We start from the raw sequence: 16253 nt of genomic DNA on the forward strand, positions 1-16253 counted from the left end.
ACGTGTGCCCGCTCACAGAAGATGTGATGACAATCTAGACCATAATGTGAAAGAATGCCGTCCAGTACAGGCATGCCAGTGAGTTGTATACAGAAATGCAGTCTGTCTGTTTAAAGCAGGAGGAGGAATGTCTGGCGATCTGGGGCCATTACTGCAAGAAAAATTACAGACAGGCCATTTCCCAATATTGTATATACTGTTAAACACTTTTGTCTTTGAGTGATGCTGCTAAATGAGGTTCACCTTTGAGCTTGGTGAGGAAGCATCCAGGAATGTCTGCTATTCAAAACAGCTATGTCACTGTTTATTCACCGGAGTGTGAGCGGGTTCTTTGAAGTCATGATACTTCCTCTGAAATCACTGAAATGTTACCCATTTATGCAGTGAAACTGCGTCTCCTTCTGTCCCTGACCGAGCCTGCTTCCTTCCTGCTTGACCTGGCTGTTTGGTTATGACTAGACTTCATGTTTTGGTATCAGCGGGCATGTTCGGACCGGCGGTGCTGATAGGCCAGTCTGTCCCCAGTCTGCTGTCCCCGAGCCACTCCGGTCCCGGCAAACAAAACCAGGAAGAGGAGGAATGTACCAATGCCGGCTTTTACTGTAATCGCAGACAGTTTGGACTGGAACAACAGCAATGTGAACACACAAAAACAGTTGATGTGTCACAAAGCCTAATGTACAGATAATGTCATAACTATATATCTATATTTTTTATTATACTGCAAGTTCACCTAATGCGAGTGATGATACCAGTGATCCCTTTTTGCTGAGGGGTAAGGTGTTTTGGGAGGGAAGAGAAAGCTCTTTTCTTACTTCTTAACACCTCAAATTCATATTTCAGCATTCCTTTGCAGAATTAACATTTTTTTTAAAAAGGAATTAAATACTAGCACATGATGGTTCTGGTGTGCACAGTGGGTTGTAAAGGTATACTTTAATCCTGTCACGGTTTCAGGGATTTGTTTTTCCCATCACACTAGATGTTATCTCCTCCAAAAGTCCTTTCATCCTTCGCTTTCTTCTGCATCGAAACAAAATGTTTTTAAAAGAAGTTATTTAAACTTTAAATAACTTCTTTTAAAAACATTTTGTTTTTTGCCTATAATGAGTGCAGCCTTTTGTTATGTTTGCCATCAATTTGGAGATTGCAAATTCCACTTCTATTTTGCACATTGCCACCAATTGGGGAAATTATTAAACTAAGATGGTGAGCATGGTAAACAATATACCTGCTAAACATCAGTATGTTCGCATTCTAACGTTAACATTGAGCTCAAAGAACAACTGTGCCTGCATACAGCCTCACAGATAAGTTAGTATGGCTGTAGACTCTCAAGGCCTTTACACACCGGGGGCATTTTTTTCGTACGATTAATTTGCATTTGCAAAATATTACGTGGCGAAAAAGCGTAATACTGTTTTTTCCAAAACGAGGTCGATTTTTCTGAGCTTTTGCACCGAAACGCGGAGCGAGTTTAGTTGCGCCTATATTTATGAAATAACAGCACGAAGGCTCTATAGTACTAACTTTATTACTCCTTTCAACCTTGACAAAGGCAGTGCAGACCATGCAAGTATAAAGAGAAAGAGAACAGCGTTGGAGGCGGGGCCCCGTTCATTCCTATGAAAGATGTTCAGTGGCACATGAAACAAAAAAAAGGTTGACTTCACAGCCGTCGGTCCAGCCTCGTTCTGAGTCTCATTCACATGAACGCAGGAGGGGAAATAACTCTGGATTCTAGTGCATTTTACAACTTTTAGGACCTAATGGTTTATATAAGGACTATTCAAGTGTTTGTACTGGGAAGGTGATTTACCTAAAAAAAAAGCTGATTTACGAACGTCTCTTTCCCAATGTAAAGTGTGTGTAATGTGTGTAAAGGCCTTCACCCTTGGTTAGTTATTGATGGTGGAATGGGTTGTAAAAACAGATCTCTATCTCAACGAGACTGCCTGACTAAATGAAGTTTATAAAATATAAGATTTAACCCTCCTCTCCACCCCAGTACTTTCTGTACTGTCCCTAAGTCAAGTTATTTAATTGCTAAAAGCACAGCAAGTACAATGCCCCAACCCTAAATGTGCAAAAACAACTGCACAGTGAAACTTTCACAAACAATTATAATCACACAATCATGATTTACTATCAGGCCTGCATGTCGGGGGATGGAAAAAATGAGGGCAATAACAGGGAATAAAACAAAGCAAAACAATGCAAAACTGGTGTTATGACAACAGCGTGATTAAGGTTGCAATCTCAATCCCCCATCCAGCTCGTATCAGTTCTCTGCGCAAACAGCAGACATGCTCCTGGTTTTCCTTTGTTTCTCTTCCTCTCCCGGTTCTCTCCTGTGCTAGAGGAATTCGGGAGGAATGCAGAAAAAGCATCCTGTTTTCATTCCACACTCTTAGTCAGCTATTCACACTCTGTAGCGGCCGCTGGGGGGGTCTGAGAGTTCGTACTGACATCAGGGTAAATAACTAGGATGTCATAATGGAGACACAGGTGCATGTATCATCACTGTTTGTTTCCTACTCCTAGTCCTACACAAAAACTTTGTCACTGCGCATAAAGTATAAGCAAAATGCCTCATTTATTGTTATTATCTGTCATTCCTTAAACACTTGACCTGTAATCTGAGATGTCCTGCAGATATACAACATCCTCTATAATAAACTCTCTGAGCTCACGTCCCTCTTGCAGAACAGCCTATCTAAAGTAAACATCAGTGTATGGAGCGACGAAGGGGACAGACTCAACACCGTGGAGAGATAACCGCTGCACGTTACGCTGTATAGACAAAGAAATCCTATGTGTAGTAACCACATACTTCAACATGTTCACCGTGTGCCCGTTCTCTAGTTAAATGTTCAAAGTAGACAAACCTGATTTCTTTTCTGCACAGTCATGTTGAAGAGATTAAAAGGCTTAACAGGGGTCAAGTATTTTATTGAGAGCAACATGCAGGAGGCCATTTAATCTTTTTTTTTTAATTTAATCTATAAGTCATTTATATATCTGCATTATACATCAATTTAATTCTGCATAGAACCTCGGTTCATACTGAAGTCAGACTTTTAAGGCCCTGACACACCAAGCTGAAGGTCGGGACAGTTTGGGACTGTCGGTGAGCGTCTGTCGGTCTAGTTTTTTGCGGTGTGTCGGCTCTAGTCTGCCCGTGTCGGAAGCTTTTTGGCCCATTCAGCACGTTGAATCGGCGGCGGAGCTCGTCGGTGAGAGAAATCTCTCTGATTCGCTGTTCTGCTTAAACGAATCAGTGCACAAGAAGCAAAACGGAAGTGAGGAAAGCAAGCCAACGAGTAAAGTCAAGAGGAAAACCACAGAAGGCTCTTCTCATTTTTCATCTTCATCTCATCTGATTGTTCCAATACACATATATTTTTACAACGACATGGCCGTCTGGAATGACGCTAAGTGGTGAGTGAGAGTGGTGTGAAAATGGTCGGCAAATGCCGCTTTATTTCATGTACGTATCATAACAACGGCTTGCGTATCCGCAGTCCTCGGTCTTCCGGTTTCCGTTTTTGAATGACGAATACAGACTACCGCCGCCTACTGGTGTGGAGAGTTATTTAATCTCACGCAGGCGCAGAACGTACGCGCTAACTGGCCATCGGCTGTAGTCTTTGCGGTGTGTTCAAGAGTGTAACTTGACGGCCAAGACAAAGGCGACGTGAGGCGACGCAACAAACAGCTTTCATCGCCGCGAGTTCTTTGATATCGGCTTGGTGTGTCTGGGCCTTTATGGAGCAAGAAGCTTTTTATGTTTTCAAGTTCAACTACACTTAAAACCATAGACTTTCAATCCATTTTTTTTAATTTTACACTGCAGTCTTTTCAGCAATAACATGCAGCATCCAGAAATGACCAATTATACTGTCTACATTAATTTTTTGGAGCAACTGTTGAATTATAACCTTTGACTAGTGACAAAGAAAGTGGAGAGATGCGCCAAAAAAGAGAAAAAAAAAAGAAACTGGCATAGCAAATATTTACGAAATTTGAGACACTTGTATATATTTCCACTTTTTTTTTTATTTAATTATTTTCTGATTTTATTTATTTATTACATATTTTATTCTTTATTATGGCACTCCTATGACTCCACTTTGGTTAGCTCATTTGGTCCAGATCGTGTTCACAAAGAAAGCTGTAAACATGAAGTCATACAGACATACAGGTAACTAAGTGATTGGACAGTTTTGTCTACTTCCATCCCGCATCATCAGGACCCACATGGGAGACATCAAAATTCCAGTGACGAACAGACAGACAGTTGTGCAGCACTTTAAAGGTGCGTTCAGCACATTTTCTCTCTTGTCATTTGGAAGAATTTGACCGCTGTGTTTAATCGATCCAAACTTAATGTACCAACTGTATGTTAGCTGTAAACTAACTGGCAGCAGATGTACAGTATTTGTGTGACAGCTCAGCCTCTGACTGAACTCACCAGAAACTCCACTTCTTTCTGTTATTTCCCTCTTGTGTCTTCATGTTGATAAAGCAGATTCAGAAAGCCCCGGGATGCAAATGTTTCGCTCGAGTTGAAACATTTTCAATCACACAGACAGCTCTCCGTGGGTTCACAAAGAAATAACTGATTAGGAGCGTTATTAGTATCATTAGACTGCAAATCAACCACATGCTACAGTGCACAGTATAATGATAAACAGGTGGAGGCAGGACGAAAAAGAGTCGTGTACAGCAGTACTGCAGGGGGGTATTACTGTGGGATCACGATGTGTCTCTTTTTAATGGACTCAATGAATTCATGCTAAAATCACATATCAATTATCACTAAATCCTGCGGTTGGTCTGAGGTGGACCAAGACCCTGCTGTTCAAGATGTTTTGCTGCAGTTGTCTAGTCCGCTCCAGAGTATGTTGAACCAAACATGTTATATGTGAATCTATTAAAGTGTGGGGCGTTTTGGTGGCCAGCAGGACTTCTGTTCATAATTATTCGGCCCAGCAGTTCGTGAAATAGTCACGTAATTTGATGTATTGATTCATGTACATTTTTTCCGTGATGGTCAGAATCAAATCAATTCATACGTAATCCATGTAATTGTGAACCGGGAAGTATAAAGAGTGGCAAACGCTGCTTAGAGAGGAGGTTGGAGTGTATGGAAAGGTCAAAAAACACACGACTTTCGCCCAGGAATCCGGTGTTTGTGTCCCGTGAGAAACCAGAAGTCAATGTTGATTTATTTGTAAAAAAAACAATATGTACTTAAGTTACGGCACTTCTGGTGTTATTTTAACCCAAACTGCCATCTATTCCTAAACCTAACTAAGTCGTTTTGTTGCCTAAGCCTATAACCAAGTTGATCTATTCCTAAACCTAAGTAGTTTTATTTTTAAAAGACTAGAGCGAAAACTGACACATGCGTCACATGTTGTTGGACATTCGTTGGAAACCGCATGAAAAATACGTTGTTGAAAGTCGTGCTGAGCATCACAAAAAAAGAAAGTAAATTTGTGTCTATGTACACAAATTAAACAGATTAAATTTCGTGACAATTTCACAAACTGCCGTGAGACTGTGTTGAGTTATTTCCACATGTTTAATTAGACTTGCAAAAATAATCACAAGGACATTGAATGAAATGTCAACCAACATTAAATAACCATAGGCAGCTTTTAACCTGCTCTTGAGAATATAGTTTTATTTTTTACCTACTTATATTGTAGAAGTTCCTGTCCTTGCTGAAATAATCTGATGTTAGGTATTCTAGAAAAAACTGGTCTTCAACAATTCAACAAATCATTTCCTTCATTTTTTAATTTCTTACTCGATGAAAGTTTGGAAATCATTTCTACACTGAAATCCTCTGCTGCAGGTCAAGACAATATTTAGCCTTTTTTAAAAAAAAAATCCAATCTATTTCCTCTTGTGTTGTAGCCTGAATGCACAATGGTGTTACACCCAAAAACTTACTGGCTGCAGTTATTCCTTTGTTAAGTACAGCAAGCATTATGTTCTTAGCAATGTTGTTCATCAACCAGATGTGACTAAATTGCTACAAAATGTTGCGTTCAGTGTCACTATATCCCTAGAAGAAGTTCAGTATTTCCTCCAAAAAGAAAAGAAAAGTGAACATGAATCAGCGATGAACTCTCTCTCATCATGTTAGTATAAACTGTCATGACAGTACTGAATAAATTCAAATAATAGTTCAAATAATTCAAAGGTGTTTGCTGGAACATGCAATATGTGGCTGAAGATCCAATGAGTGACACAGCATTAGACATCGTAATTCAAATTACATGAATTTTTAAATTTCTATTTTTTATTTTAATTTTTTAATGTTTTTAAATTTCTTATTTTTTTAAATTTAAATCATTTTTAAAAACTTTTTAAATTTTTAAATTTGTAATTATTATTTGTCAATCCACACAATCCACAAGGAAATTGGCAGTTGAAATGTATCTTTCACAAATAATGAAATCACCATTCTGCTTCAGAAAATTGTCTTGCATTTGTTTTTTTATTTTCTCACACACAATTCAGCGCATCATCATTCATACAAATATAAATACATCTCTGAATAAGTTAGAGAATAAATTAATTGTTCTATATACAATTCAGCATTTAACAGTAAACTTCTAAGCTGGTAAACCATCCATCGTTTACAGCATTGAGATAGCATTGAGGATGAACATTTCCTGTCTTACAGAGGACTAAAGTGAATAAGGGGAGAAAAACAATTGTTGCATTTTTGGCAAGCTGCACGTCATTGAAACCTGCTGGCTTAGCTTCAATCAAATCATTAAAAAGGAGCTATGCAATAAACACTCGAGCCAACACAATAGACTGTTGTTGTTATGCTTGCAGAAAGTTGAGTGTGTGTGTGTGTGTAGAGGAGCTCACAATGGACTTAAAGTTAATTGTTTGTGAGATAAAATCCCAAAGAGTTGACCTTCATTTCACTGAGGCCGTGTGTGCCGAGAGTGAACAAGCTGCCATTTTCAAGTACTGCCTGATAATTAAAAGCAATTTGCTTATTTGCCCTATAAACGCGAGACAGGACAGCAGATTCCAGCTCTGATACAGAGGAAAATTAAACTGAACCAAAGGCCAGCAATGACATTAGACCATTAGAGTAAACATTGACAGACAATTCCCAATTACATACAGGGTTGATATGACTCTGGAATATGTAATGATCCTATAATCCTCGGTGTAGTTGTTGGATTTAAAACTGTCCATTCAGACGAGTCAAAAGACCGCTATAAGAACCACAGATCAGTGGCTGATTGTAAACTTTCTTGAATGTGGTTCCTAAAAAAAGGCGTATTTAATGGATCCTTCCTTGGCATTTGTTGTTCAAAAAAGTTCAAAAAGAGTTCGAGACTCTAAACGTCTCCACCCAGCATTGTTCCTGCTGCGGGGCTTCTGTCTCGGTGAGCTGCCAGGCCTCCGAAGCTCTGTTTTCTTGATCAAACGATTGATCTGCTGCCTCTTTTTGCCTTCCATCTTTCCATTCTTCCACCTCCACCAACGTCCCCGGAGATGGTAAGACTCTTGACAACTCTTGAAGGTATAGCTGGACGAGTCTCCGGCCCATGGAGGTTGAATCCATGGATGTTTGAACCGCTTCATGGTGTTCATTCATTCAGTCTCTACCTCCTTGTTCTGATTCTCAGCCTCTTCTCTTTAGCGATCGCAATGTTGGATTCGACCACAGATCTGCAGGAACAAAAAAAGAAAAACTGGTAAGCTTCATACGTAGAAATGACCATCAAACATAATGGATTAAATTGCTTGATCCTTAAATTCTTCTTTATAGACTTATTTTCTGTTGGTGAACATGATGACGTATTTTGTGGGCGGAGCGTTAAACAGAAGCAGAATAATTCTACGAACACGGTAGTTAACGCTGGCTACCAAGTATTGTTGGCTTGGTTTTTTTAACAATGGCTGAATAAAAATGCGTTTTTTCTCAATATCTTTCTCAAAATTGGTGGGCTGGTGGCCAACTGCAGTGCCGTAAAGATAAATCGAGGGCGTATAAATCTTTGGATGCCTACAGTTAACTATCCTGCAGTAAAGTCAGTCAAAAAGAGAGTCATACAATATCGGCGGAAACGTTTCAGAGATGGAGAGAACTGGTTGCTAATAATTTAGCGCAGCCAATGGCTCACGGCTGGGGTTGGCAGAAGGTGAAATATTAGCAACATTTTCTCTCCATCTCTGAAACGTTTTGCCAATATTGTAGCTCGCTAGAGCCTCAAATAAACAGTTCGTCATCTCAAATGTATGTGATATTTAGATTCTGGCTAGATTCTTTCCTTTGTTTTGCCTCCAGCAAACACCCTGACATAATCATGACACAAAAAAGGGTCCATACCTGAAAGATGCCAGCAATTTGTTGCCGTTTGTGCTCGCAGATTCCACCGATGGACCCACGACATTATCAGTCCTTGGATTCTCCAAGCTGTGGACAGAAACAACAACAGTGTTAAAACAAGGACTCAACTCTCCCAATGCCTTGGGGGAATTAAACCGTTAATTGAAGCAAAAGTAGCTCAGGGATGAGTAAGCAATTTCAAACTAATATATCTCTAGATGCCTTATGGGCAGGAATGAAGGGCGCGCCTTCCAAAACACCACCTAGGATAACATCTATAGAGACGGTGACTAATCCATACTGGCGGTTTCATGGACGCAACACCTCAAAGACGCAACAGAAATCTAACTTTCCAAAAATAGCAGCATTGCTAATAAAGCCTTTGTGATTCCTGTCAAGGCCTCTGAGGAAATGCGGGTTCATTCTCTGCACTATTATGACTGCTACCCCTATGCTGTTGTAACATTATCACACACTGAATCATTCGACCTCCTCTCTAACTCTACATCAGCATACTTCAGGCTCGTCACACACGGCTGATACTGGAAGAAGACGCTTCTTTGATACTATCTGGACTCGTGCTGCCGGGTAGGTCTTGTTTTGCTGTAGGTCTACGTAGGTTTGAAGAGGGAAGGGAAGGGCGCTCACCTTTTGTGGCAGAATCCGGAACAGGTTTTATCGGCTGTGTTGAGGCATTCGCAACGCTCAGCTGAACGGCGGCGGCGACGAGACAGGGGACTTCCAAGGCCATAAGGAAGGAGTTTGCTGTAAAGGAAAGTGAAACATATTAGGACAGTGTTGGTGAAAGCATGTGGGAATCAGGGATTAGCTTCAAAATCATCCCTGATTAGGGGGGGGTTTACTCCATCTCCCAGCTCTCTGAACGTATATCTGCAGTATACTCTGCAGCCTCACCTTGGCGTGTTGACCCAGATAATATCCAGGTGGCAGAAGTAGATGCATTCTTTATCATCCCAGCTGTTGCAGGAGCAGCGTTTGGTCCTGACATGGTGTGGATGTGGAGTCTGAGCTGGCGGCTCTGCCCGGTCTGATAAGGGGAGTCCACAACCTAGAGAAAATAAAACCACACAAAGGATCCCGAGATTAAAAAGCGCCAACTAATCCTACGCAGTATGAGTGTGCAGTTCGTGGCTATCACATGTAAACACAGAGAAATCCACTTGACGGGTTAACACCCACTTGTGCGGTTAAACAAATGAGATTGTGATTAATGGTGGAACATATTTATTATATCATAAATCAAGGAACTTAATCCAAGTCAAACAAGTACAAATTCTGTGGTAGTGATGTGATTACTTCTCAATAAAAAGGTGGGTTATTTAACAAAGGACGTTTTTCTCTGGAAGGCTGAACCCAGCTCTTGTATTGGACTTTCTGTGGTGACTGGCAAAGAGTCAAAGGCTGCAGTTAACCAGCATCTTCTTCATTTGCTCAACTCATTTTTACTATTAAATGCTTATTTTTGGTAAACCTCAAACCCTAGACCTAAAACCTTTAATGAATTCAGCCAAGAAATAACTAAAAATTCATTGCATGAAAGAAAATGAATAAGTTTTTACTGGATTCAACAATCTATAAAAGTATTTAAAAGAAGAAAAAAGTCACTCACCCTCTTGCAGAGCCATGCAGATGATAAATAAGGTCAGTGTCTTGCACACGAAGGAAGCCATCATCGTCATCGTCATCCCTAGTTTGATGTGTAAAAGCAGCAGTCAGTCAAGTTGCTCCAAAGAGATGTAGACGAGTCTTTTAGTGTGTTGAGGCTGGAGAGCAGCAACAGGTGCTTTGTGTTCACATCCCTGCCAGGACATCTACTTATACCCCCCCCTGTGGCTGGTATCATGACGGCCCCTCCTACCTCTGTGTACTCGTCAGAGCAGTGTTGTTACACAACACACACATACTCCACCTGCCCTCCTCACATTCCAGCAGTGACCTGAACATACAGCGCTGTCAGCGCCCCCGACAGGCCAAGAAAGGGCAGGGACAACATGTCTTACTTTTTTTAGAAGGGATAGATTTGAAAAAGTGCCAAGAGGCTGGACATTTCTATTTCCTGTTTGATCTACAAAGCAAGGAATTTAAATGTGAAACAATACACATTATTAATCTTAGTAGATCATTGTTTTAATAAACACAACAATGCATTTAACATCTTTTTTTATTCAATTTCTGCAGCTTAAACAGCCTGGGTTCAAACTTTTTAACAAAAGAAAGTGTTTCTGTGCTTAACAAGACATAACAAGATATCTGCTGAGTAAAATCCCACCACATAGCAAAGATTTCTCAAACAAAAAAAAACATCTGATCTAAATAATGTTAGAATATCACAGAAAAAGTTTAATAATTTGATTTAAAATATGAATATCCTGACTTGTAAACGGTACCACTTTCCTTTACATTTTGCATTTAAACTCAGTATAAACACCAAATAAATGGATTATAACAGATTAGTTGTAAGAAGATAAGTGTTTATCAATGTCTTTGTCGACAGCTGTAACGTCTCCTATGAATTAACTGTTGTATAATGATTGATTGATTGAACACCGCACAACATAGCTGTTTATACACATGTAGAAATCAATCATAGGTGGGTTTAAAGCTGTTTATAAATGCGTTCCAAACTCATGACAAGATGTTGCGCTTCAGTGTTTCATTCTTGAGTTTTCAGCTGCATCTCATGGCCTTCATCAATATAATACAATAAACAAATATTTTATATTCATAGAATAAACTATGAAGTCATATTTTATATGATTACAACTGTGCTATACTGAATTATCCATAATTAATTAACAGTTTATTAGGGCTTTCAGTCGATTAAAATATTTAATCGCGATTAATCGCATGACTGTCACATTTTTTATCTGTTCAAAATGTACCTTAAAGGGAGATTTGTCAATTATTTAATACTCTTCTCAACATGGGAGTGGGCAAATAATATGCTGCTTTATGCAAATATATGTATATATTCATTATTGGAAATCAATTAACAACATAAAACAATGACAAATATTGTCCAGAAACCCTCACAGGTACTGCATTTAGCATAAAGAAATATGCTCCAATCATAACATGGCAAACTGAAGCCCAACAGACAACAACAGCTGTCAGTGTGTCAGTGTGCTGACTTGACTATGACTTGCCCCAAACTGCATGTGATTATCATAAAGTGGGCATGTCTGTAAAGGGGAGACTCGTGGGTACCCATAGAACCCATTTACATTCACATATCTTGAGGTCAGAGGTCAAGGGACCCCTTTGAAAATGGACATAATAGTTTTTCCTCGTCAAAATTTAGCGTAAGTTTGGTTGGTGGGTTTTGGTTTCACTCTGGCTTTAAAACTTTAAAACCTAAAAATCGCAAGTTGCGTTAATGCGTTAAATAAATTAGTGTTGTTACAACAAATTTGCGTTAACACGTTATTATCGCGCTAACTTTGACAGCCCTAATAATAAAGATGAAACTTAAATAGTTAACACCCCCTAAAATTACAATGTCCTGATTAAACAAAGGAGACACAGAGCCAGGCTACCTGTTTCCCCTTTCATTTCAGTATTTATGCTAAGCTAGGCTAACCTAATCCTGGCTCCAACTTCATATTGAACATGAAAGACTCAGTCTAGGAGAGAACAGCCCACTCTCATTCCCAGGGTGTCAAATACTGAGGCTTTGGTGACGTAGTTTAAAGAGTGAAATGTCACACTAAGGGTGTGTGGGAGGGAAGGTGGAAGGGTCAAACAAACACAAGGCTTTCTTTCATTCAGGAGACCGCAGTTCATGTCCGGTGCGTTAAGTTTTACTTTACCGTTACAATTAGCTGTTCGTTCGTGTCCCGTATTCAGTTTCATTTTCATTACAAATGTAGTAGTTTTAAGCCCAACCATGTCGTTTTTTCCCTAAACCTAACTATAGTGGTTTTGTTGCCTAAACCTAAAGCCAATGGGGCATGACAAAGCATCAGTATGTGACGAGTTGGGATGAGAATGTGTCGGAAAGAAAGTGAGTGAGCACACTTCAAAAATATTGAACTAATATTTAAAGGGGCTGCTCCTTCACTTCACTATATATTCATTATAGGAAATCAATTAACAACATAAAACAATGACAAATATTGTCCAGAAACCCTCACAGGTACTGCATTTAGCATAAAACATATGCTCCAATCATAACATGGCAAACTGCAGCCCAACAGGCAACAACAGCTGTCAGTGTGTCAGTGTGCTGACTTGACTATGACTTGCCCCAAACTGCATGTGATTATCATAAAGTGGGCATGTCTGTAAAGGGGAGACTCGTGGGTACCCATAGAACCCATATTCATTCACATATCTAGAGGTCAGAGGTCAAGGGACTTGAAAAAGTTTTTCCTTTCCAAAATGTAGCGTAAGTTTGGAGCGTTATTTAACCTCCTTCACGACAAGCTAATATAACATGGTGGGTACCTTCCTAGATTTTCTAGTTTTATATGATACCAGTATCTTCACTCTAGCTTTAAAACTGAGCCCGCCACACCACAAAATCTTAAATTGCATTCATGGGTTAAAGAAATTAGTGGCATTAAAAACGAATTTGCCTTGACACGTTTGACAGCCCTATACTGTTTATCCACCAGCTACGGACGCTTCAAGAAATTGTAACAAATACATTAATGAACACTTAAAAAAAATCCTCATCTGCTTGCAAGTACATCATACTGTATTTACCATTTATTCATTGTTTATATATGTCTTTTAAATTCAGGATGGGAAATAGAGAAATCAATGATTGATGATTAATCTTGATTAATAGGAGTATTTGTACAGCAAGCTGACAGAGTCTGTCAGGCAGAATAATAATAATAATACTTTAATTAAGCAGTCAGAGTAGAGTGGCAGCAGATGATGAGGTTATGTGAGGCCGTGACATGCCTCGTGTTTTTCTTTCTTTTTTTTCTTTTTTTTCCAGAGGCGTTGGGCATGCAGGATGAGGCCGGAGGCGGCAGAGGAAGAGATGAGCGGTGGAAGTAGAAACAGACAGAGGGCTCACATGTGCCACGCGGCTGATATGAGGATGATGAAGTCAAGGAAAGCCGTCACCCCCAGGATGGATGGTGAGGTCATGGCACGATCGTCCCACACGCCTCTCCATACTGTCACACAAACAACATCTCAGCGTGTGACACGCTTTGACCTTCGTAAAGAGATACGCCGCCGCCTGCCACATCAGCTCTCTGTAACCCATTCTTTACTCTGCCTTATCTCTACAAGTGACAAAAACAGACATCATGAAGTTGACCACAGCCTGGCCGCCCACGCAGTCTAAACAGTTATAGTATGGCATGCAAACACCCTCAGGTATTCCTTATACTCTTATCAGCTATATAGAACGGGTTACATAATTCAAATGCACAAGTATGTACAGTCATAAGGAACTAATGTGTGTAATATGTGCATCTGATAACAGGATACCACTGAGAAGAATGATGAACTTGGAATGAGACTCTGTTGATGCAAAGAACAAATTTATTTTTCATTTTTATTCTACTGACTTTAAAGGTTTCATAACAGACAGGAGATTATAGTACACAAAATAGACCGGTTTCAAAAATATGATAAACTGCATATTGCATATTATTATACTATATCATCTGTTATCTGTTATTACAGCCCGGTTGCACGAAAAAGGTACACAGCATGCAATATGAACGGCGTTCTTGCTTTTGACAGGTCATTTGTATGCCATGTAGTCTGTGCTGACTGCAATGTAAATGCATCTAGTAACGTAGGATAAAAAGTGAGAAAGACTGCTTATGGCAGGCGGGAGGGTCAACACATTCTCACTCCCAACTCGTCAAATACAGCTGCTTGGTGACCCTCAGCATCGGAGAGGATGACGCACGAGGTACCCCTCTTACATTCCTTTTGGACATGTCAGGGATGGCGCGTCAATATACATGCATAGTGTCCTTTCAAAATAAACTTCTGTTTTCACAGGAAGTTAGGTTTAGGCAACACAACCACTTAGGATTTAGGGTTAGGAAACGGACGTGGTTGACGTTAACTTCTCAGACTAGCGACTCATGTCACTCACAGGACCGACCATACCGACGAGTCGAGTGACTTATTATTTTTTTTTTATTAAACTGTTGTAAACTTAGTTTTCTATTATAAATAAAAATTAAAACATGCACAGTTCAATTCAAATTCCTTGTAAGAGCAAACCTTCCTGCTAAACATGTATATATTATATTTGTATTTATTTATTTAAGCATTGCCAGAGTAGAAATCTTTTAAAATTGTGTAATTCCTTCTTATTGGTTTTCCCGTATACACACTGAATGACGACAATAAATCACAGAATAATGTGTTCCACGCAGGAAAAGTCAGCTCATTGATATATTTTCTCTGATTTTCCAGGGTAATTTTCTATGGGTAATTTTTTTCAGGTATATATAAAAATGATCAGCCCGTTCTCATTCCCAGGGCGTCAAATACAAACGATTTGTCACAGCCATCGGCGTTTGATACCGGAGATGCACCGGGTCCAACAAACTCAAGGCTTTCATCCAGGAGACCGCTGTTTGTTTCCCGTGCATTACGTTTCACTTTCACGTTCATTCAGCTGTTTGTAAGTGTCCCATGTTCACAACGTTCAGTCACATTTTCACTGTAAAAACTTAGTAGTTTTAAGTGGTTTTGTTGCTCAATCCTAAGTGTTTTTGTTTAATTTACAACATTAAGCATGTGTTTACTGCGATGGAAAAGTGATGCAGAGGGGTCTGACAAAGTGTCATTAGTAGTAATAGTTTCACACACTCTTTACCATAAATGGTTTTAAGTCCAACTGAAGTAGAAGCCAGACCAAAAACAAAGCTATTAGAAACAGGAAGGAGTACCATTGTTCAGGTCATTCAGCTCAAAGATGGAAAATCTTGCGAATATGGAGGGATTTTACATCAGAGCTCCAGCAGGAATGCAGCAGATAGAAAGAGACACCTCCACTAACAGGAAAAAACACGGCTGAAACGTGCGTATTTGTGTGTAGTCATAGTTTATAGGGGGTTACGTGGTGGGTGAAATATGCCAAAAGTATGTCACAATGCAGAAAGACTGGCGTTTGACCAACTATTTGTTGCAGTGAAGAAGAACAATCGTCATCTAGAGCAAATATTTGTCCAGCGGTGCAGACTGGAGGACTGGGCTCAATCTAAGGGATCCCCTTCCTCTACTGCTGCTGCTGCTGCTCTCCAGACAAGGCAGCAAAGGAACACAGTGACTCTGCAGTCGCATCGTAAAACACATGCTCTTATCTATTTCCCACTTCCGGCTGCTGAGGAATGTGAGGTGGCGCGATGGTAAACAAGTAGCGGAACCGTGATTGCAGAATCCTTTGAAATTCCTCTGGGATGAGGTTAAAACGTATATGGGCTGTGACACAATAACACACAACCAAAGTCCTCACATTCAGGACGCAGTGGAAAAGTTTAAAATGTGTGTTTTTACAGCCTGGTCTCCTAAAAACTACGTTCCCAAACAATAAAACTACATTGTCAATTATGTTTCGAGGGAACATATTTTCTGCTGGATTACGTTTGTATATCAGAAATATGTGTAATCAAAGTTCGCGTAACATAGGGAGGAGGTCGGGGTGGATGGATGCAACCTGATCTCATGGGAAGACGTATAAAGAGCACAACATTTTAAGAACATTACGTGTGTCATGTTAACACATTTTAAGCTTTTCATGCGTCATTTATCAGCTATAATAGTATCAGTACAGTATCCTGTACTGACTGCAATGTAACACATCCGTGTATAAATGCTACAGTAAGAGTATAAAAAGCGAGAAAGACCACTTTTGCAACCAGAGGAG

General features: G+C 39.8%; 1 protein-coding gene across 1 annotated transcript; it reads right to left on the reverse strand.

Annotated features, from left to right (window-relative positions):
* Positions 1-6495: 6495 nt before the first annotated feature.
* Positions 6496-10198, reverse strand: edn2 (endothelin 2). Its single transcript, XM_037796077.1, has 5 exons — positions 10008-10198; positions 9293-9446; positions 9026-9142; positions 8378-8464; positions 6496-7716 (listed from the first exon to the last, which is right to left on the reverse strand). The coding sequence occupies exons 1-5, from the start codon at positions 10081-10083 to the stop codon at positions 7650-7652; spliced, it is 501 nt and encodes a 166-aa protein (XP_037652005.1). The 5' UTR covers positions 10084-10198; the 3' UTR covers positions 6496-7649.
* Positions 10199-16253: the final 6055 nt, after the last annotated feature.

The sequence above is a fragment of the Sebastes umbrosus genome, chromosome 15, assembly GCF_015220745.1.
Source record: "Sebastes umbrosus isolate fSebUmb1 chromosome 15, fSebUmb1.pri, whole genome shotgun sequence".
In the NCBI taxonomy this organism is placed as follows: Eukaryota; Metazoa; Chordata; class Actinopteri; order Perciformes; family Sebastidae; genus Sebastes; species Sebastes umbrosus.

Bases quoted from the DNA above. Each gene is read 5' to 3' on its own strand.
- edn2 (XM_037796077.1), bottom strand. From the start codon at position 10,083: ATGACGATGACGATGATGGCTTCCTTCGTGTGCAAGACACTGACCTTA. The intron at 9,143-9,292 runs GTGAGGCTGCAG...TTTCCTTTACAG, and splicing joins ATCTGGGTCAACACGCCAAG to CAAACTCCTTCCTTATGGCC. The intron at 8,465-9,025 runs GTGAGCGCCCTT...TTCTGTCCACAG, and splicing joins TCCGGATTCTGCCACAAAAG to CTTGGAGAATCCAAGGACTG.